The sequence below is a fragment of the Thamnophis elegans genome, chromosome 4 (genome assembly GCF_009769535.1).
Source record: "Thamnophis elegans isolate rThaEle1 chromosome 4, rThaEle1.pri, whole genome shotgun sequence".
Classification (NCBI taxonomy): domain Eukaryota; kingdom Metazoa; phylum Chordata; class Lepidosauria; order Squamata; family Colubridae; genus Thamnophis; species Thamnophis elegans.
This window is the reverse complement of record NC_045544.1, coordinates 116,288,346-116,310,081: the sequence shown is the minus strand read 5'-3', so window position 1 is coordinate 116,310,081 and position 21,736 is coordinate 116,288,346. Positions and strand designations below refer to the sequence as shown.

At 42.7% G+C, this 21,736-nt stretch overlaps 1 protein-coding gene across 1 annotated transcript in view; it reads left to right on the top strand.

Annotated features, from left to right (window-relative positions):
• Positions 1–21,736, top strand: part of LRRC75A (leucine rich repeat containing 75A) — a 67,355-nt gene that overhangs the window by 33,880 nt on the left and 11,739 nt on the right. The window contains exon 3 of the mRNA XM_032216909.1: positions 15,124–15,236. Coding sequence (XP_032072800.1) covers positions 15,124–15,236 — 113 coding nt within the window. The remainder of the gene's footprint in view (positions 1–15,123; positions 15,237–21,736) is intronic.

Below are 21,736 nucleotides of genomic sequence, written 5' to 3'. Positions count from 1 at the left end.
TGCTCGGTTCGATTCGGACTTATCGGACCTCCACAGGTGCTCTAGGCATCTCCTTTGGCGCTTCTTCTCCCGGAGCTCCTTGGTGAACCAAGGAGCCCTCCGGGATCCACCGACCCGGAGGGGCCGTAGTGGCGCAATCCGATCGAGGGACTCCGATGCCGCCGAGTGCCAGGCAGCAACCAGAGTCTCCGCCGAACTGTGGGCGAGAGTATCAGGAATAACCCCAAGCTCCGTCTGGAACCTTAGAGGGTCCATAAGTCGCCTGGGGCGGAACCACCTGGTCGGTTCCTCCTCCCTACAGTGGGGGTTTGGCCTCCGGAAGTCAAGCCTCAGTAGGCAGTGGTCTGACCACGACAGGGGTATGATCTCATTACCCCTCAGACCAAGATCACAAGTCCACTGCTCCGAGAGGAATACGAGGTCGAGCATGTGACCCGCTGAATGGGTTGGGCCCCAAATTACCTGGGTCAAACCCATGGCTGTCATGGAGGTCATGAACTCCTGCGCTCCGTCACCACCGAGCGAAGGCAAATTGAAGTCCCCCAGAACCATAAGCCTGGGGAACTCAATTGCTAGCTCGGCTACTGACTCGAGGAGCGAGGGGAGGGCTGCTGCAACGCTGTTGGGAGGCAGGTACGTTAGCAGAAGACCCACTTGACCCTTGAGGTCCAACTTCACCAGCAGGGACTCACACCCGACAAGCTCTGGAGCAGGGATCCAAGAGGTGCTAAAGACTCCCGGATAACGATAGCCACACCCCCACCCCTTCCCTGGGCTCTCGGCTGATGAAGCACCTGAAATCCGTCTGGGCACATCTCTACGAGGGGGACTCCTCCCTCCGTGCCCAGCCAGGTTTCTGCCCTCTCGTCTAAAATTAAGTCCCGGACGAGGGGAGCCTTGTGAACAACAGACCTGGCATTTAGCGACAACAGCCTGAGACCAGGGTCCTGATTACTCGCGCCATCTGGCCTCGGAGTGGGACTCATAGGGCCGGAAGGAGGGATCTCTGTGATGTAGCGAGCCCTCCTTCCCCGGTAATGGCCAGCCCTAAAGTCCCCGCCATATCTGCCCCTCCCTGTTACGACCGCAATGCTCCGACCCACTCCCGTGGCCGTGGTCCCCCCAACCACCCTGGCGACCCCCGCGTTCCCCGGCAGGTCCTCCGAATCAAACATACTCAGGCACTCACACAAACAATCCCCACATTATAATTAAAAACACAGAAAATACAACGATAATAACAATAAAAGTGGGAACATTCACACTATCACATACAATCCCATACACTCAGCATACCACATTAAAAATTGCGCAGGCACACGATTTAAATTATAAGTTCTGGGAGAGCCAAACTCCCTTCCTCCAAGTCCCAGGAAGACCCAAGGCCAAGGTCCAAAGTCCGTATTGTGCAAGGTGGTTATAGGTGGAGGGAGGCAAAGCGTGAACGCCAGATGTTAACAAGCAGCAACTTTGCAGCCTCGCACCCTCCAAATCAAGATGTAGCTTAGGGTAATCACCAATAACGGTCCATAGGGGATATGAAGATAATGTGCAGGGGAATGTCTTGTCTTCGCCCTCTCCTAAGGTTCTGAGAGGTCCAAAGTCTGGGTGTCTAAAGTCTGGGGGTGGCTGGAACAAGTCGGGAGGGGGAAAGGGGAAGCGCCAGCTTGGTAACCAGTTTTTAAAACGCCAAATCCCTACCCCTGAGACTGCTTAATTATACTGTTTATCACCTTGTTTAAAAAAAGAAAAAAGAAAATTTTTGTATATGTTCACAGAAGCACCAGGAATTGATTACACCCCAGTTTTAAATTAACTTTTTAATATGATAGGGCTTGGACCTGCTATGGCTACAATTATGTCTAGGGAAGGTATCTGCTGATGTTGCTGGCTGAACTATTTCTCTTTTGGCTTTGGAAGGGAGGGTTCTGAGCAGTTGCCCTTGGATGCTCAGAGAGAGTTGCTTCAGACTTTTAAACTGTCATTTTTAATCATTGTCCTTTCTCAGCAATTTTCTAGCTCAGTGTTTCTCAACCTTAGCAACTTCACAATGTCCGCATTTCAACTCCCAGAATTCCCCCGTCAGTTGCTTGCATCGGGAATTCTGGGAATTGAACCCTACAAATCTTAAAATTTTAAATTGAGAAACGTTATGCAGTGATGGAGTGTAGAAAAATGTAAACAGAAGTAACAGAGGGAACTCATCTCTTGGTGGCTACATCAACCCTCCATACTGTTTGCTTGGCAACTGGCTTGCCATTGGTTTCATTTGGGATGTTTGTGTCTCTCTAGTCTAATCTAAATTTTGGGAATTTCCTGATAGTTTTCTGTCCAGTCATGAGTCTGTAGAGATTCTCAGTCATCCAGGTCATGGTTGTCCCAAAGGTGCTTTTTCAGGAGACAAATGGACTTTGTTTTTTCTTTGAAGACATTTCGCTTCTCATCCAAGAAGCTTCTTCAGCTCTGACAGGATAGTGGGGAATGGAAGGATTTATATTCCTTGCAGACAGCTGGTCCTTTGCATCCTTTTAGAGGGCCATTGAAGCACTTGGAGGTTTATCTGTGTGCTCCTGAGGACATAGACAAACCTCCAAGTGCTTCAAAGACCCTCTAAAAGGATGCAAATGACCAGCTGTCTGCAAGGAATATAAATCCTTGATTCCCCACTATCCTGTTAGAGTTGAAGAAGCTTCTTGGATAAGAAATGAAATGTCTTCAAAGAAAAAAACAAAGTTCAGTTGCCTCCTGAAAAAGCACCTTTGGGGTGTCCAGTTATAACTAGATTTGGTCCTGTTTAGTTTTTTTTTTCAAAATTGGCCAGAATTGGTTAAATGCAGCCATCAGACCAGAGGTGGATTTCTGCCAGTTCGCCCCGGATCAGGCGAACTGGTAGTGGCGCTCTGCCCACCTGCCCGGACGCTTCTGCACATGTGAACAAATCAGTAGTAAAATAAATTGAAACTCACCACTGCATCAGACCTGATTTGATCTTGATAGGCATCAGATATTATAAACTCTTCCTCTTCTGTGTAGTCTCAGTATTTCCTCCCAACTGTGAAATATTAGGTGCTTATTCAGTGATGGGATGTTCACAAGGCTATTGTTAATAGGAGGAGATGATTGTGATGACATCTTTATGCTGATACATATAGCAGGTTCCCAGCTGCCCCTGGCAAATAGAACTAAATTTGTGCCAGTGCCCCCAATAAGACATTAACAGGATACGAATCTGGAACTTTTTAAAGTATCTTAGATCTGGTTGGCTGCTCCAATTAGTGTTAACATAGGCATTTGTAGAAACTATTTCCCAGGAAATGATGGAGCAAAGCGGCAGTATAAAATACAATTGCATTTTGTCTGTGTATCAAAATGCATTTCAAGTTGCTAAGATATTAATTAACTTTGTTCCTTTATAATCATGTTCCATGACAATTATACAGTGTAACAAGAATGTATTGAACATTTTTGGTGATACGTTTAACAACTTTACTTGATATAAAATAGGAACATGGGAAACTGCTTCATGCCTAGTCAAACAATGGCCCGTCTTTGTCTCTGCTGATTAGAATCAGTTAATCCGAAGTCACAGGCCCAGCTCTATCTGGAAAGGACAGGCATTAACCTGAGACCTAGTGTTTGCCAGGAAGTATCTTCGTCATTGAAGCACAGAGCACTCTGAGAATCTCAGGCAATGTTTCCTAAAGAAAAACTATCTTTTCTAATGGAGAGGAGCAGTGGTGGGTTGCCAATTTTTTTACTACCGGTTCGGGCACACTCCCTCCCCCGCGCTTGCACACATGCGCAACACTTCTGTGCATGCACAGAAGTGTCTGGGCAGGTGGGCAGAGCCTTCCGCCGCCGCTACTACCAGTTTGCCTGAACCGGGAGCAACCCACCTCTGGAGAGGAGGAGAAATAACCATGTTTCTCTTGAAATATAACCTACCCCAAAAGTAAGTCCTAGCTTGATTTTTATATGAGTCCAATGTAAACCCTACCCCCAAAATAAGCCCTAGTTAAGATCCCGAGTTCTGTTATTGGCTGCAAAGGCCTTCAGGAAAGCTTTGTCGGCCGCAGAAGAAATTTCTGAAGGCTTCTGACATTGAATAGGAGGCTGGGGGGGTGACACACGCAAGTGTGTCAGTGGATAACAACTCCCCCCCAAAATAAGACCTGGTACCATTTTTGGTGGCAAATATATATATATAAGACATGGTCTTATTTTCAGGGAAACATCATAGAGTTGTTTGACTAGGATTTGGAAGTCACATTGGAGTTCACAATGGGTTAACCCATTGTTCATCAGCTATAGTTTCTATAAGAAAACTAAGTTTTTCTCCAAATATTTACCTATGAATGGGGAGTCTGTTGTTGAGAAACAAAGAGAAGAATATAAGACAATCCCTAATGAAAACAAAGAAAGCAACTGTAGACATTATTGCTCAAAAACCTGGATGCATTTGAAAAACAGTCATCCTTTGGGAAAGCTGTCTTGCCTGCTAAATTTTAACACTTTCTTCTTCCAGTACATCCTCCCTGAATTTATATTCAGCATATAAGTTGAATAACTAAGGGGAGAGTATATGATATGGTGTCACTTCTTTACTGATCTAGAATCAGTTTGTTTCTTCGTGTTCTGTCTTGAGTATGGCTTATTGCCCTACATAATTTTTTTGTGTATTTTTGTATTTTTCCTCAAAAATATTTTTCAATATTTATGGAATCCGGATTGGAAAAAGATGTGTTTGGTTTTAAAATTGGAGGAAAAAACATCAGTAACCTGCACTGCACTGATGGATTTACTCTGATAGCTATGATAGATAGCTCTAATGATAATAGGAGCACAGTGGAAAAATGGAACTAAAATTACATATAGTATAATGGAACTAAAATTAAATATAAAAATAGCAAACAAATAACAACTAAGACAATGACTAGCCTTGGAACCGACAGTGAAGATATATCAAAGTGATAGACAGCTTCTGCCTTTTAGAATCAACCATTATAAGGAACAAGAGTCAAGAAATACACTGCAGACTAACTCTTAGTAAAACAGCTATGAAGACCTTGGAAAAGATATTCAAATGCCATTATTGTTTATAGAGATCTTAACCTTGCAAGCAACAGTATGCTTTGTGACACATTATGGAAATAAAAATTCTAGATAAGAAGGATTAACACTTTTGAACTTTGGTGTTGGGGAAGACTCCGGAGAACACAGTAAACAGCCAAAAAGGAAGAAACAAAAAGAACCAAATGAGTTATCAAACAAATCAGCCCAGAATTCTTACTTGAGGTACAAAATATTGGGTTCGAATTATCCCACTTTGGACATATTATGTAAAGACCTAGCTCTTTGGAGAAGGCTGTAATGCTGGGAAAAGTAGAAAAGAGAGGTATGACCAGCAACAAGGCGGATGGACTCAGTTACAAAGATGATGGATACGCTGTTGGAAGACCCAAATGATGAGTTAAGGACAGATCTTCCTGGAGGAAATTTGTCTATAACTGCCTTTTCCAGCAAGTTTGAGAACATGACATGGCTGAAGCAAGTAAGACAGTTTTGTTTTTATTTTGCCTCCCAGTGATCTGCATGGTTTTCTATGCTCCAGTATTTGTTTCTTTGTCACCTTTGCTGTCTAAGGAATGTGCAGGAGCCTTCTCCAACACTACAGCTTGAACAAATTTTCCTTGTGTATATTTTTTTTCATGGTCCAACTTTTACAATCATAGGTAACTATGGAAATATGACAATAGAAACTGATTGCTAATAGAATAGAATATGTGTAGATTGGGGTTAAATTGTGGGGTCCTTGGCACTTTCTGAGCTTTGTGGTTTTCTTGCACACGTTTTATTACCAAACTAGATAGCATCATCAATGCTAGAAGGGAGTGGGGTGTGCTCTTATTTTCATATACTAGAGCAGTGATGGGCAACCTTTTTGGCGTGGTGTGTCAAAAATCGGCAAAAAATCGAGCATAACTCGCGTTGTGTGTCACTTCGACAAAAACATAATTTTGCGCAATTTATAGTTTAAACTACAAAAATGTATAATTGCAATATATAATTGTATTTAATAAACCAAAAACAAATTATTTAACATACCTGCTTAGTAACTTCTTTGTTCATCAGTCGATTTCGTATGTTGCCCTTGATATTATTGAACTTGTTTGGGGTGCCGTGAACCAGGGCTGTGGAGTTGGCTGCTTCCAGCTCCACGTCCTCATCAACATGCCGCTCCAGCCCGCCCCAAGAGAACTCAGATATTCTCTTAATAATTGCATATTTATTCTGCATATCGTGAAATAGAACTGGTGCACATCTTAGGAGAGTTTCTTTAATAAATTCTCCCTCATTAAGCGCTTTTGCATGCTGAGCTATGGAGTGAGCAATGCTCAAACTTGCAGAGTTTAAATTTGTAGAGCCTTTCATAAATAAACAGCGCACTGTTCCCGCGCTCCTCTCCTGTGGGTCCTCCCTCGCCGCGCTGATGACGTGTGTGCGCATGGCACGCACACCTTACCAGCAGCCCCTGCGCTCAGAAAGGGGCGGCGGTGATACAGTAAGTGAGTGTGGGCGGGGGAGATCACACGTCCCGCCCCCCCCGTTCCTCCAGCACAGATTCTTTCATCCTCAGCGGCCGTGCAGGAGCCGAGGATGAATCGCATGAAATCCTGTGCGTGTCACCCCAAATGGCTACGCATGTCAGCACTGACACGCGTGTCATAGGTTCGCCATCACTGTACTAGAGTGTTCTTAGTTAGGCTGTTGTTTACTGTTACCTTGTTTCTCCGCATTGGGGGTTCCTTGATTGATTGTTGGTCTAGTGTTAATCTTGGTGTTAATCTCTGCTCATATGAGTATTGATTGCTGGTGAGGAGATATTTTGGTCTTTTTGTTTCCTTTTGGGCTTTATTATTGTCTTTGAGTGGTATTAGATGTTGTTCATCTCTATGTGTCTTCTGATGAACTAATCTGCATTTAGTTGCCAAGCTGATGTCCTTGCTTTTGATTGATTGATTTGATTTGATTATATTTCTATGCCGCCCTATTCCCAGAGCGACTCAGGGTGGCTCACAAACCAAGTAAGGGGGGGGGGATACAAACAGGAAGAAAGACAACGGACAAACAACAACAACAATTTAAAAACAATCAACAGCCACACAATTCGAGCGGGGACGGGAACTCATCAGCCCCAGGCCTGTCGGAACAGCCAGGTTTTAAGGGCTTTGCGGAAAGCCTGAAGGGTGGTGAGGGTCTGAATCTCCACAGGGAGCTCGTTCCAGAGGGCCGGAGCAGCCACAGAGAAGGCCCTCCTCCGGGTGGTAGCCAATTGGCATTGGCCGGTGGATGGAATTCGGAGGAGGCCTAGTCTGTGGGATCTAATCGGTCTGTTGGAGGTAATTGGCAGCAGGCAGTCTCTCAAGTACCCAGGTCCAATACCATGATACTTGATACTTCAATACTTGATTTATAGTCTTCATTGCTGTGACATCCAATGTGATTCAATGTTTTATTTCTGGACAGCTTTGATCAATCTGTGATCCTAAGAAGGTGAATTCTTGCACACATTCAATCTCTTTCATCATCAGTTGTTATTTTGACATTTCCATTCCTCACACTGGTCGTATGCTTGGTCTTTTTGATGTTCAGGCCTACTTTGGATTCTGAGAGGAGAGTTGTGTTGTCAGCATATTGAAGATTGTTGATGTTCCTTCATCCAAGTTTCCTTATGATCACTTCAGCATACAGATTGAATAAGAAAGGTGAAAGAATGCAATCTTGCTGTACTCCTTTATCTTGAACCAGTTGTCTCCATATAATGTTCACAGTGATTTTCTGATACGTGTTGAGTAACTGCACCAACTAGACCAGATGTCTTCTGGGGCTCTCCACAGCTTGTCACAAAGTTTTCTTGTAGACAGTGAAGCAGATGTAGATATTCTTTTGATAATCCTGAGATTTTTCCATGACCCAATGTAGATTTCCAGTATGGTCACTAGTGTCACGACCCCTTCTGAAGCCATTTTGAACATCTGGTAATTTTCTTTTGATGGTCAGTGCCAGATGTTGTATGATCTTAAGGAGAATCTTGCTAATAGGATGAGGACAATTATGTGGTAATTGGAGCAATTTTTGGAGTCACCCTTTTTTTGGGGAATGGAATTAACATGGATCATTTCCAATCCTACGGCCAAGTATTAATTTCTTAAGTTTTCTGGGACAAGGCTGTGATAGTTGTGGGTGATACAGGCCTCAACAGTTCTGTGGGGCTTGTATGAACGCTCGAGGCCTTGTTCTTTGGCAAGTTGGCTCATTGTCCACAAAACTTACTCTTAAAAGATGGCTGGTTTTATTTCTGCTTCTCTTTCTTCTTCATCCTGAAGAGACTGGACCTGTTGCTGGCATATCGTTCTTCTGTATATTCTTGCCATCTTGTTGGCCAGACAATTCTTTCTGCTACTTGCTCGTGATGATGTTTTTATGAGCAGTAAATGGTGTTCAAATCTTTCTGACTTGTACTGATGTATTCCTCTTTGGAAATCTGTATTCAGTCTCCTTGTTTCCTCAGTTGCATTTCCACCTTTGGCTGATTTTCTTCACTCAACTATTCTGATGGTGGCATCTGAGAGCCATGTATACTTGTTCTCGGGCTTTTTGTACAGTTTGCATTTAACTGCTGTTTCAGTGATGATCAGTTGAATTCCTTGCCACTCTTTGTTAAACAGCTTCTTAGCAGCATCTAGTAGTTTAAACCTATTTTTCATCTCAATTGCATGGATGGATGAGATTTTGGTGATACCAGAGTTCTTTGGTGGTGGCGTCTTTTTGGTGTTTTCTAATTTGACTCTGATCGGAGCCATCAACTCTCCATGATCCGCACTGCAATCAGCAACTGGATATGTCTTTAACAGTGATAGCTGAGTTGGTCCATCTGTGGCTGCAGAGGACATAGTCAATTGGATTACAGTGCAGCTCATTTGCTGAAGTCCAAGTGTATGGAAGCCTTGTGCTGTTTGAACCTGGTAGTCATGATCCTAAATCAATTTCCATGGCAGAATTGACCAAATTACTCCCTGCATCATTCTTCTTCCCAAATTCAAAGCTGCCCTTTTTCTGCTTGGGTGCCAACTTTTACATTGAAATTACCCAGTATGGAAACGATATCTTTTTTGGTCACTTGCTTCAGAGGTTTTTTTTGATGCTGGCGTAGAAATTCTCTTATTTCAAGCTCCATTGCGTCGGTCATTGGGGCATAATCTTGGACAAGTCTGATTCTGAGGGGTTTGGCACAGATTCAGATGGTTATAATGCGATCATTAATCGTGAAGTAGCTTTCTACTGCTTGGGTGAGTTTCTTGCTTGTGATAAATGCCAATCCATTTGTTTTCTTGATGTCATGTCCTAAGTAATAAATAGTGAATTCCTCAGACTAGAAATAGCCATTGTCTATCCAGTGTATCTCACTGACGCCAAGGAAGTCAATTTTCCACTTGGCCCTCTCCTGTTTCATGTTATCCAATTTACCCTGGTTCATTCCTCAAACATTCCACATTGCCACCCATGTGTTTTGGTGCAGCTTTACCAACGTGTGTTAGATTTACCCCAGGTGCACCAGTGATGCCTTGACTACTCCCTGCAGGTGCTTGCTTCCCTAGTAGCTTGTTGGATAGCTTCTGACCTGGGAGTCCTATCATTGACACCATATCTCCATGATGGCAAACCTATGGCACGCATGCCCAAAGTGGCACACGAAGCCATGTCTCCCGGCACGCGTGACCTCGCCTGTTTGTCTTCCTGGTTCCTGACATGCATGCACATGCCACTATCAGCTGTCCTTTGCTGGTACTGCAGTGATAAAAACTGGTGTGCACATGCATGCCGGCCAGCTGATTATTGGGTGCGCATGAGCAACAGAACCTGGAAGTTCTACTTTTCCAGAGCACGATCCCTTCGCGTGCACGGGAGTGCTGAAAACCAGCCTGTGCATGCGCGCTGGCCAGCAAATAGTCAGGCGTGCATGCGCGTTAGAACCCCGAAGTTTGGCTTTTCTGGAGCGTGGTGCTGACGAGCGTGTGTGCACCGTTTCTGTGCAACCTTTTCAGCACTCGGTGCAGAAAAGGTTCACCATCACTGCCATATCTGATTCATTTGCAAGGCTTCCTATAACATCTTTTGGGTTTTACAAGATAGGTTGCCAGGTTTTATCTCGGCCATCCCCATTTATCCAGGCTTGGGACCAGCAAATCCATGGTTGTGTGTGTGTGTGTGTGTGTGTGTGCGTGTGTTTCCATGCACGCGCGTGTGTGCGTGCACATGCTTCCCTGCCTGCCTGCCTAGAACTTACCAATTATGTGGCAGCACTAAGTTGAATGTCACAGGCTATCAGGTTGGACCATATTTGTACTAGCTGGAAATCCCGTGGATGTATATCAAACTGGAAGTCGACAATAAATCTACTTCCATATTATTCCTGAAAACAATGTAAGGGGGAAGGGGGGGAGGAGGAGGAGAGGAAAGAGGAGGAGGAGGAGAAGGAGAAGGAGAAGGAGAAGAAATAATAATAATCACTGGAAGCTGTCAAGAAGAGTCTGGACTGTCATCTGCCAGAAATGGGTGTAGGGTCTCCTGCTTGGGTGGGGGTTTGGACTAGATGACCTATAAGGTCCCTTCCAGCTCTGTTAATCTGTAATAGGGAGCAGAAGAAGAGGAGGAAGAGGAGAGAGAGGGTGGAGAAGGAGAAGGAGATAGGTGTATGGATTTTTAATCCTTAAACCTATCTCAGATATCTTGTAATATTTTTATAATGCTAGGGCTTATACTGTTGTTTTCATCTGTTTCAGGCCTCAAAAACTCTGGAAGACACTACCCCTTCAATATCTAGTAGTCGTAGTCAAAAGAGACTATTAGATATTTAAACAAGAACCTTCTGAACCTCTAGTTGACCACAATACAGCCTAGCCCTCTGGCTCTTTGCTAGCATGTTTTGGACATACTATGTGGAAATGCAACTCCCTTGGAAAAAATGGGAGAAAGAAGAAGAGACAAGCCACAGTTACAGCAGCAGTGAATGCACCAGTGAGAGGCCAAATTGAAAACAGATAATTCTGGGCAGATTCTATCCATGTATTCAAATTTGAAATTTATTTGTTTGTTTGTGTGCTTATGAAATTTGTTTGCTGCCCATCTTGCCACCCATCTTGGTTGGATGGACACTTAATTACGTGTATCTGTATTTGAGAAAAATAGAATAAGTGGGTATTAGGAGGGGCAAGCTCATATATGATGAGTAGGAGGTATTATTTGGGAGACTTACGATCAGCAGCTGTGCCAAATGCCTGAAGAATTGTGTCTCAGTTGGCACAGATGCTTGAACTCACTGGCTGAAGGACTTCGAAATTGTTTAGGGTCATTACAAATGGAGGAGCAAGTGACAAGTATTTATGTGAGAAAGATTTGGTAAGTGGCTGCTGACCTTAATTTAAAAAACTGCCAGTAACAAAGAAACCCTCAGAATAATATTGGCACACTTTATAATGGTACAACCAAGTTCTCCAAAACATCAATTCCCTTCCTCCAAAATACTTTTCCAGAGCAGGTTTACAGCCCATAGGTGTATGCTGCTAGGCTACCTCCAGAAAGGGCCTACTTTGTTAAGTAAAATAGGTCACCATGAATATTTCACAGCATCTGATAAATAATTCATCCCCAAATTCAGTAGGGGGTTGATCCTATAGAGTAATTAGTTAACTTCCCTAGGAGTGGATGTAGGGCCAAGGGAGTCTGGCTTCACCAGCATCTCCTGCTCATACGTCTCCCTTCCACCTGGGGTTTAGAAACAGACTGAGAAGCTGCCATTGAAGTTGGCTTTGTTGTTTCTGCATGAAGCTCAAAAGTAAGTCAGCTCTGGGCTATAGACCACGCAGTTTTAAATCTTTGAACATGTTATAAGAGTATTTCTGGGCATAAACCAAAGCTCTTCTGAACAGCCAAAGCCCCCTCCCCTCCCTTTCTCCTGGGATTAGCATTCCAGGTTCCCAGAATGAATTAAATTCACTAAAATGACCTGCCAAGGAGATTGCTAGCATAGCAGGGACTTTTAAAGCCTTTCTATGACATCATTTTCTTTGACTTGAAAATAAAGGCAGTGATTAATTTCAGCTTTACAAATTCCCTGCGATGAGAAGTAGGGTGGATCCAGTCCAAAGTAGAGGGAACTAATAACAGGGTTTGGTACTAAACACTGTGTTCAAACAGCAGAAACGTTGCTGAAAACCAGGACATTCTGTAATGTTCATGCTCCCCCACTACCCAGACAGACAGTATGCTATAAGTAAAGAGAAAGGGTATGGGTATTGCAGTTACTTGTTGCCAACCTAGGCAAAAGATGTGGCATGTGACTAAATCTGGGTGGGAGAGGTTCCTTTCTACCCCCTAATATGGAAAACCAGACAGACTTCAAGGCATGCCTGGAATTTTACTGGCTGCAGCTCTGCTGTATTGAGTTCCCAGTACTGATAATATTCCAAGAGTCATTTTTAGTGGTGACACTTGAACATGATAAATTAAAGGAGTGCAGGAAGGCAGTTTGGAAGTGAGTTATAGACTAGCGGGGGGAGGCATAGAACTAGAATTCCCCCAGGGGCTCTTTGTTGGGGTTTTTATCTCTGGGAATTGCAAGTCTTAAATGACACGTTTTGTTGTACTTCCCATTGAGCAAGATGGAAACAAGCCAAGTAGTTATAATAACTTAGATTCAAAATTCTACATCCATAGGGTGACGTGGACTGCCCTGGTTTTCCTGGAAGTGTTCCAAAGCAGCTTTGACCCTTCAAGAAGGGTTAGGAGCCTCAAATGGCCCTGCTTTGAGTGTGAAGCACTTCCAGAACAGTGAGGACAGCATTGGAAAACTTCCAATAAGGTTGGAACAACCTGACGTAAAATCAAAACAGCCACAGACAACATGAAACTTTACAAATGTTTTTTTCACCTTCCCAGGGCTTAGCATTTGGCAGCCATCGCGCCCCCCACTTAAGACTTTTTAATTCACTTTGAATAATCAGCTCTGATTCCTTGATTAAAGTAGGAAGCATTATCTCCAGGAATGGGACAGTAAGCAGATGCAATGAGAAGATGATGGCTACTTTGGTGAGAATAATGGTATGTGTAAATCAAATAGGCCTGTCAGTATTGGAGTAGAATCTGGGAGGCCCAGCTCCAAATCCACAGTCCGCCACGGATGCTTTTGGGCAGGATTGTTGCAAGGGTAAAACAAATGTAGGATGCTTGGGTACTTGGAGGAAAGACAAATAAATACTAATAAATCGTCTGCTGCCTTTGAGTAAAAGCAAGTTCTGTTGGAGGGAGTTGAGCTGAATCCTCTTTCAATGCTGCTCTGCTGTTTTTTACTTTTGTCATTGGCTTTAATAGGAGGTAGCTTTATGCCCCTTTGCTTAATCTCAGCCTTTTTCTATTGGAAGTTCTCCTACTTGAACTTTTTTTTTTTTTTTTTTTTTGCTGGACAGCCCAGTCTGTTTTTCCTGTTTGGCCTCTATTCACATCCTCCTCCTATCTTAGTTAGAGTCTGATTTGATTGCAACTACACATCTGCATCATGGTTACCCTCTTTCTTCCTACCACATATTCTTGAGTAACTATATATACCAGTCAAAAGACACAGCCCTGCTAGCCATGTTCCTGCAAATATCTGATGGGGTTTTCTTGCTTTCTTTTTGGTAGGGCATCATTAGGAAAAGATTAAAAATATGGTCTGATGATATTGTTACTGACAGCGGGGACAGAGTTGATACAGACAGTAGTTAATGGAAAAGGAAGCTGGGTCAGCATATGAGAGGCATAGCCCCTCTGGCTCTGCTCCAGTGCTTTGTTGGTACTTGTTTGGCAAGGGATAATGGGGACTGCCAGATAAAGATGCCCGCCCAGGTGTGCCACTGGCAAGACCCTGTGGGGTGTATGCAGCTTGGAAGGGGTGCATTCTCATCCATCCCAAAGCCTGCCTAAAATAAACGTGTTTGCCTTTTGAACTTGCCACATTGTGGATTTGTACGTGTGCATGTGTGATTCGTCTTGGATCTCCTCTTGTTTCCTTTGGCTGCTTTTTTTACACGGATTGTGAGAAAATGTACGGCTATTTGCAGCGCAGCAAAGCGATAGAATCTTCCTATAAGTAAATGAGGCTGTTTGGTTAGCAGATTTGCTTTGCCCATCTTCCCTGTTGTGCTTTTGCAGAGGTCTGCAAAGAGTCTCTCCCTGCACACAGAGGGTGTTCTCTGGCACGCAGAATCCACTCTTGTGCACGACCCATAATAACCGCAATGGTTGGTAGCAGGGTGAAATCACAGCAACTTCTGCGTGAAAGATAGCAAGCCAAGCCAAGTAATTGCACTTCCTGAGTCATTGCTGAGGCTGTGGGCTACAGTTCTTCTCCAGTGGAAACATGCTATGCATACTAACCTCGCTGCAGAGCTCCCTGAATCAATGACAAAACAGAGCTAAGCATTCCTCTGTTGCATGCTTCACAGTGAGTGAAAGAACTAGATGGATGGGGATCATTCTAAGAATCTTGTGTTGTCTCAAGGTAACAATGGTGGAAGCAAGTTGTTGTCCGATCTATAATGATGCTTGAAGATTCACCACTGGGCTGGCTGTATTTCACTGGGCTTGTCTGGGGCAATCTGAGGCTGCTGTTTAGCACACTAAGAATCTTAATTAATGGTGTTAACCCTTGGAAGAAACAGTAGTGACCATGAGAGATTGATCAATCATGTTGGCTTAATTACCACACCAGAGTTTTGAGTACTTGGGGATTTGATATGTTAAAATTTTAATTGGTCTGTAGAAGAGTGAGATTCATCACAAGGGGGAGAGAGGGCGTGCCAGCTTCAATCCCTTTTCCTCCCCATTCAGTCGGCTAAGAACTGGTGGCTTGCTTATCCAGAGAGGCCCGAGTCCTTCAGAAGCTATTCCGTGCTTAGTTTCCTTTTTCTCCAACTAGCTTCTCAAGAGGCCATGCACGTTGTCTACAGACAATCTCCTTCGGGCTAGTTCCTTTCCATGGCTTCGTTGTCAATAATGATTCTTCCTCTTTTGTTCTTGCTGCAGGAGGGGGATTCACTAGGGGCTATGGAGAAGCTCTGCAGGCAGCTGACTTACCATCTCAGCCCCCACTCTCAGTGGCGACGCCAGGGCATGGTGAAGAGGAAGCCGCAAGCTTGGTGAGTAAACGTGGGATGGCTGGAGACCACCCTTCTGGTCATAGCAGCAAGTTGGAACCTTTTGAAAAATACAAGAGGTAGCATCTATATGGAGAGGGGAATTCAAGACATTTTAAAATAGTCTTCAGTTGATCTCAAATGCCACAACCTGCAGGTTGGCAAATAAGTCACATACCAAAATTATAACTGTGTTATGGGCTCTGCACTGGTTAACTAGATGTTTCTATCTGAAATCCAAAATCCTGCTTTTACTGTATCTCTAAAGCCATATATGAACACACTCTCTCTCTCTCTCTCTCTCTCTCTCTCTCTCTCTCTCTCTCTCTCTGTGTGTGCGTGTGTGTGTGTGTGTGTGTGTGCATAACTCTGGAACGCCTCGAGCAATTTCAACCAAACTTGATACACAGATGACTTACTCTCTGAAAACAAATACTGGGGGGGGGGGTAAGACTCCCCTAACACCCTTCAGGGTGTGTGTTCTGTTAAGGTACAGCCTGTTGTGCCTTCAAATGGCTTCTGCTGTACTGCCTTAAAATGGCTTGTACTGTACAGAGCAGTGGAGTTGCCGTGGTAACTGCTTCACAGTGCTCCACAAGGGGGCTCCCTCTGGTAAGGGGGAAAATCCAACATTAGAAATTAAGTTTGCTCCTGATATTTTCCCCCTATAAATAAATACCTGGGCAACACCAGGTTATCACCTAGTTGCTTATATCTTGAGAATTTCTTTTCCACATAATAGTGACCCATGCAATGCATGCTCCTTGGCCAAAACTGTTAGTGGTACCAGGTGAAGGAGGTAATGGAAATTGGGTTCGCTGTTAGCCTCTTTCTTTGGTAGCCCCTGTACTTTGCTGTCTTCTTCCTGTCAAGGCTTGGCTAGTATTCATCTTGAGGGCTTCCCACAAGCTAGAAAAAATAGTTTGTATTTAAGAGGGATGTGGGGAATGATACCATCTCTCTGTTGACTTATGTGAGATGGGCGACATATAAGTTTACTAAATAAATCTGTTTCTTGGTTGATGAATTTGAGATTTTTTAAACATTTTGGTTTTAATTCTGTTTTCTTTGGATTTAATTTATTGCGGTTTATTGGGCTGTAAGAACCAGGTCTTTATAGCTTTATAGCTTTTTGAAAACTTAGAGGAATGTGGGGCCAATTTAGTTTCTGGGGGAATGCTATTCTAGAGATGGGGGCAACAACTGAAAAGGCCCTACGGCTTATCCAATGGGTGTTTTTTGCTGTCCCAAAGTCAAAGTCTCAAAATATGATCATGTGACCAGAGGAAGCAGCAACCAGTTGTAAATATTAGGTGGTTACCAAGTGCTAGCAATGCAACCACATGCTCATGGGTGTGGTGTAGCAATTGTAACTATGAGAATGGGTTGTAACTTTTTTCATCTTTGTTATAACATTGAATGATTGTTAAGCCACCAGACATAAATCAAGGACTACCTGTACACCGTGAATCCCTCGGATAACACTTTATTGCTTTTGATAGAAGAGAAGCTTTGTAGCTCACAGTTGAACCGTGGGTTCCTTGGTGATCTCTGAGCTTGGTTGTTTCTGATAATGTTACCTAATTTGGTAATGAAATGTCTACAAGAAAACAATCTAGTTGAGAGACTGCCAGGGACCTGACTTTATTGCTTATAACAATTTATTGTTAAAACCACTGCAAGTCTGCATAGTTTATGGGAGCAGTTCATATGATCAAGTCTTAATCTTTGAGGAAGAAACTTTTGAAATGAGTCTTGGAATACTATTTATCCAAATTTGCAATAGGTAAAATAGGCTGGATGCTTTGAGTTTCATTATCTTATAAGAACTATTAAGCTGTCATGTGGCTTGTTTATTTGAGGATAGCGTAAGCATACATTTCTGCAGGTATTAAACAATATCGAGTTTCAGATGGTAGTAAATAGCACATGAAAACAGAACCAGGATGACAAAGGGCATTTGGGAAGTAGCCAAGTTCTCTCCATCTTTTTCTTAAGTTAAGGAAAGCTGTACAGTATTCTGGGTTAGGCATAGTATTTTGCTATTACAATATTACTATTGCTATTATTATTATTATTATTATTATTATTATTATTATACAATTGTATCACAGCGGCCAGTTGTTTCGCCGGATTTGGCATTGGTTACTAGTCGGGCCCCACCCAGGGGCCTAGGACGTCGTAACGTATTTTCGCAATATGCGTGCAGATCCAAGCAGTGCGGCTTTTTGCATTTGACTGATGGTGATTTTGTCAATTTTTAACTGTTTTAAATGTAATTCCAGTGCTTTTGGAATAGCACCCAGTGTGCCAATTACCACTGGAATTACCACTGCTGGTTTGTGCCATAGTCGTTGAATTTCGATTTTTAAGTCCTGGTATCTTGCGATTTTTTCATGTTCCTTCTCGGCGACCCTGCTATCACCTGGTATTGCGATGTCTATGATTGTGACCCTATTTTTCTCAACCAGTGTGATGTCTGGTGTATTATGCGCCAGTATTTTGTCGGTTTGTATACGGAAATCCCACAAGATCTTGACCATCTGATTTTCTGTGACTCTTTCAGGCTGATGTTCCCACCAGTTTGTTGCTGTTTTAATATTATAATTTTTGCACAAATTCCAATGGATCATTTGTGCTACTGAATTGTGCCGCAATTTATAATCAGTCTGCGCGATTTTTTTACAGCAGCTGAGTATGTGATCAATAGTTTCGTCAGCTTCTTTGCAAAGTCTGCATTTGGCATCATCAGAGGATTTTTCGATTTTGGCCTTAATGGCATTTGTGCAGATAGCTTGTTCTTGCGCAGCCAGGATTAGTGACTCTGTTTCTTTCTTTAATGTACCTGTTTTTAACCATAACCAAGTTTGTTCCCTGTCCACTTTATCTTTTATTTTTTCCAGAAATTGACCATGTAGTGCTTTGTTCTGCCAACTCTCCTTTCTTGATTTTATCACATCTTTTCTGTATTCTTGTTTTGTCTGTTGGGCCTTCAGTAGATTTTTGTTCTTTACTTCGATTAATAGATGTTCTTGACTTTCTTTTAAATAATCAGCCAGTGCATGTTTTTCTTCTTCAACTGTTTGCTTCACTTGTAATAATCCTCTGCCACCTGATTTTCGTGGCAGATATAGTCTATCAGTATCACCACGTGGATGTAAACTGTAGTGCATTGTCATTAGTTTCCTGGTTTTTCGGTCCAAAAGGTCCAAATCAGCTTGTGTCCAGTTAACTATGCCAGCTGTGTATCTTATAACTGGTATTGCCCAGGTATTTATGGCCTTGATTGTATTTCCACCATTCAATTTAGATTTCAAAATTTTCCTAACTCTGTTGGTGTACTCTCGTCTGACAATAGTTTTTACTTCTCCATGCTTGATGTTATCCAACTGCAGAATGCCTAAGTATTTGTAGGCTTCATTTTCTTTGCATTTAATTAGTTGGCCATTGGGCATTTCAATTCCCTCAGATGCAGTGATTTTGCCCCTTTTTATGGATACAGTGGCGCATTTTTCCATGCCAAACTGCATTGAAATATCGGTGCTGAATACTCGGACTGTATTTGTCAATGATTGGATTTCTATTTCTGACTTTCCATAGAGTTTCAAATCATCCATATATAGTAAATGCGAAATTTTTTCAGCTTTTTTGGCTGTTTGGTAGCCTAATTTCATTTTTTTTAAGATTACTGATAGTGGGATCATTGCGATGATGAAGAGAAGAGGTGAAAGTGAATCACCCTGGAAAATTCCTCGCTTGATATTAACCATTCCGTAGCTCTCATTCCCTACTGCCAACTCAGTTCTCCATTGTTTCATTGCCTTTTCAGTAAAGGATGTAATATTTTTGCTAATGCCAGTTGTTTCTAAGCATTTTATGATCCAACTATGTGGCAGTGAGTCAAATGCCTTTTTGTAATCAATCCAGACCATATTCAAGTTCGTTTTTCTGTTCTTACAATTTTCTAATATCATTTTATCAATTAGAAGCTGATCTTTTGTGCCCCTGCTCCTTCTTTTGTTGCCTTTTTGCTCTACTGGCAAGATGTTGTTTGTTTCCAAATAATCCATCATGTTATCTGCAATAATGCCTGTGAGTAATTTGAAGGTTGTTGGTAAGCATGTTATTGGTCTATAGTTTTCAGGTGTTGTTCCTTTAGTTGGATCTTTCTGAATCAAGTATGTTTTTCCAGTTGTCAACCATTCATCAATTTGGCCCTTTTGTAAAATTTCATTCAGTTGCCTGGCCAATATTGCATGTAAACTGGTCAGATATTTGAGCCAGAAACCATGTAATTGGTCCTTTCCAGGTGATGTCCAATTCTTTACCTTTTTAACTCGATTCATTATTATTATTATTATTATTATTATTATTATTATTATTATTAGGGAAAGTATTATAAGATCCAAGTGAGAGACACAAAAAAGGAACGGCAATACATATGTTCAACTCATGGACCATTATGAACCAATACACTGAGTGGAGACTTCTCATCATTTCCTGCTGAGCAGCAAGTGGGCATTTTTATTGGCATTATCCTTTGACAAAGTGGAATTTTGTCAACAGTATTAAGTATCTGGAGGTGCAGATAACTAACAATCTGAATTGGTCTCTCCACACATCATCCTTAGTGAAGCATGCAAACCATTCTCTGTGTCAGATGAGAAGAGCACACCTTTCTCCTTCTGTCCTGGCCACTTTTTACAGAGGCATGATTGAGAGCATTTTAACAAAGTGCATCATTGTTTGGTTAGGCGGCAGCAGTGCCTCAGATAGAAAGTGCATACAGAGAGTGGCAAGGACAACTGAGAAGATTATAGGAAGCTCACTTCCTGTTATTCAGGATACTACTTATAAGTGCTATGTACTTAGAGCTCAAAGCATTGTCAGATACCCTACACACCCACTTTACAGTCAGTTTCTGTTGCTCCCTTCTGGGAGGAGGTTTTGAAGTATTTCTAGCAGGACTACCAGATTCTGTAACAACCGTGTTTCCTATGCCATCCAAACTCGCAAGATTTATTTTTCTCACCATGTACATGTGTACATCCAAACTACACTGTGTTGTTTCTCTGTGTCATGTAATATATGTAGGTATATGCATATTTTTGTATGTATTTATTCATTTGTTTATTCATTCCTTTATTTATTCATTCATTCTTTTATTCTTTCATGGTGTATATTGGAGGTGGCGACCATTTGAAAGCTGTATGCAACAAGATTTCATTTTAATGTATGTTGATTAGTGTACATTCAAAGCGACAATAAAGTTACTGTATTCTATTGCCAACCATGCTGAATTTCCCAGCTCCACATTCTTTATGTACCTTTCCCAAAGCCTCTTGATTGATGCCTGTCTGGGTGTTATTTTTGACAACCAGTAGTCTAGGCAAGGTCTTGAACTGGGGCCTTGCTACTGGGTCTTGAATCAGATCTAGATCCCCACTTGAGCTGGTTTGGCAATTTTGGACTAGTCACACTCTTGCAAACCTTACAAGATGGTGATTTGTCAGGATAAAATTAGGGGAAGAACCTCATACGTGATGCCTTGAGCTTTTAGAGGAACAAAGTACAAATAGAACGACCATAATAACTTAATAAGAGACTAAAAGCAGCCAGACATCTCCCCCTGCAGGCTGTCCACTGCTGATTAAATACAGACCTTTCCTTCCTCAACTTCTGTCTCTCTGCCAGAGCTTGGGGTTTTTTTGTCCATGATCTGCACAGCCCTTGCCAGTCCAGGAAAGCTTGCAGGTGGCTTCCATCTCCCGACTGATGGAGTGGTCCTTCTACCTGGCGTTCAGCTCCCTGTCCCTTTGGCCATTTGAATGGCTTGAGACAACGCCATCCAAAAGTTTTTAGTTTAGTTTTTAGTTTCCCTTTATTTGTATGCCGCCCTTTTCCCTGGGGGGGACTCAGGGCGGCTCACACTTCAAAAAGGGGGGGGGGGGAAAGACAAACAATATTCCAACAAGGAGACAATACAACATATTAAAAAAGAGAGCACAACAGTCACACAATTTGGGTGGGGTTAGAATCTTAACCCCAGGCCAGCCGGGACAGCCAGATCTTTAAAGCGGCACGGAAGGACTGGAGGGTGGCGAGGGTCCGAATCTCCACGGGGAGTTCGTTCCAGAGGGTCGGAGCAGTTTCTGCTGCTCTTGCATCCAGCGATTAACCGTTTCAGTTAATTCGACATCCAGCAAAAGGAGGAAAGTGCTTAACAAAGACTAGCCCATTACAGAGACATGGCTGCACTTTAAAGGAGAGGAAGCGTAAATGAAAGAGTTGTGTTGTGTGTTTTTAATTACCAGTCTCACTCTCGGTTCGCTGTTTTGTCAAATTGTAATGGATTTTATTATTTCCATTTGGAGATGCGAGTAAATCCCCTGAAGGGCTTTTCCTTGGAAGTTGCTAAAGCCAGTTAAAAATTAAGCCTAGACAACCCCATGCCTCTAGGGAGGTGCTTTGGGCCGCAGAGGTGTTACTGCCTCATCAAGACC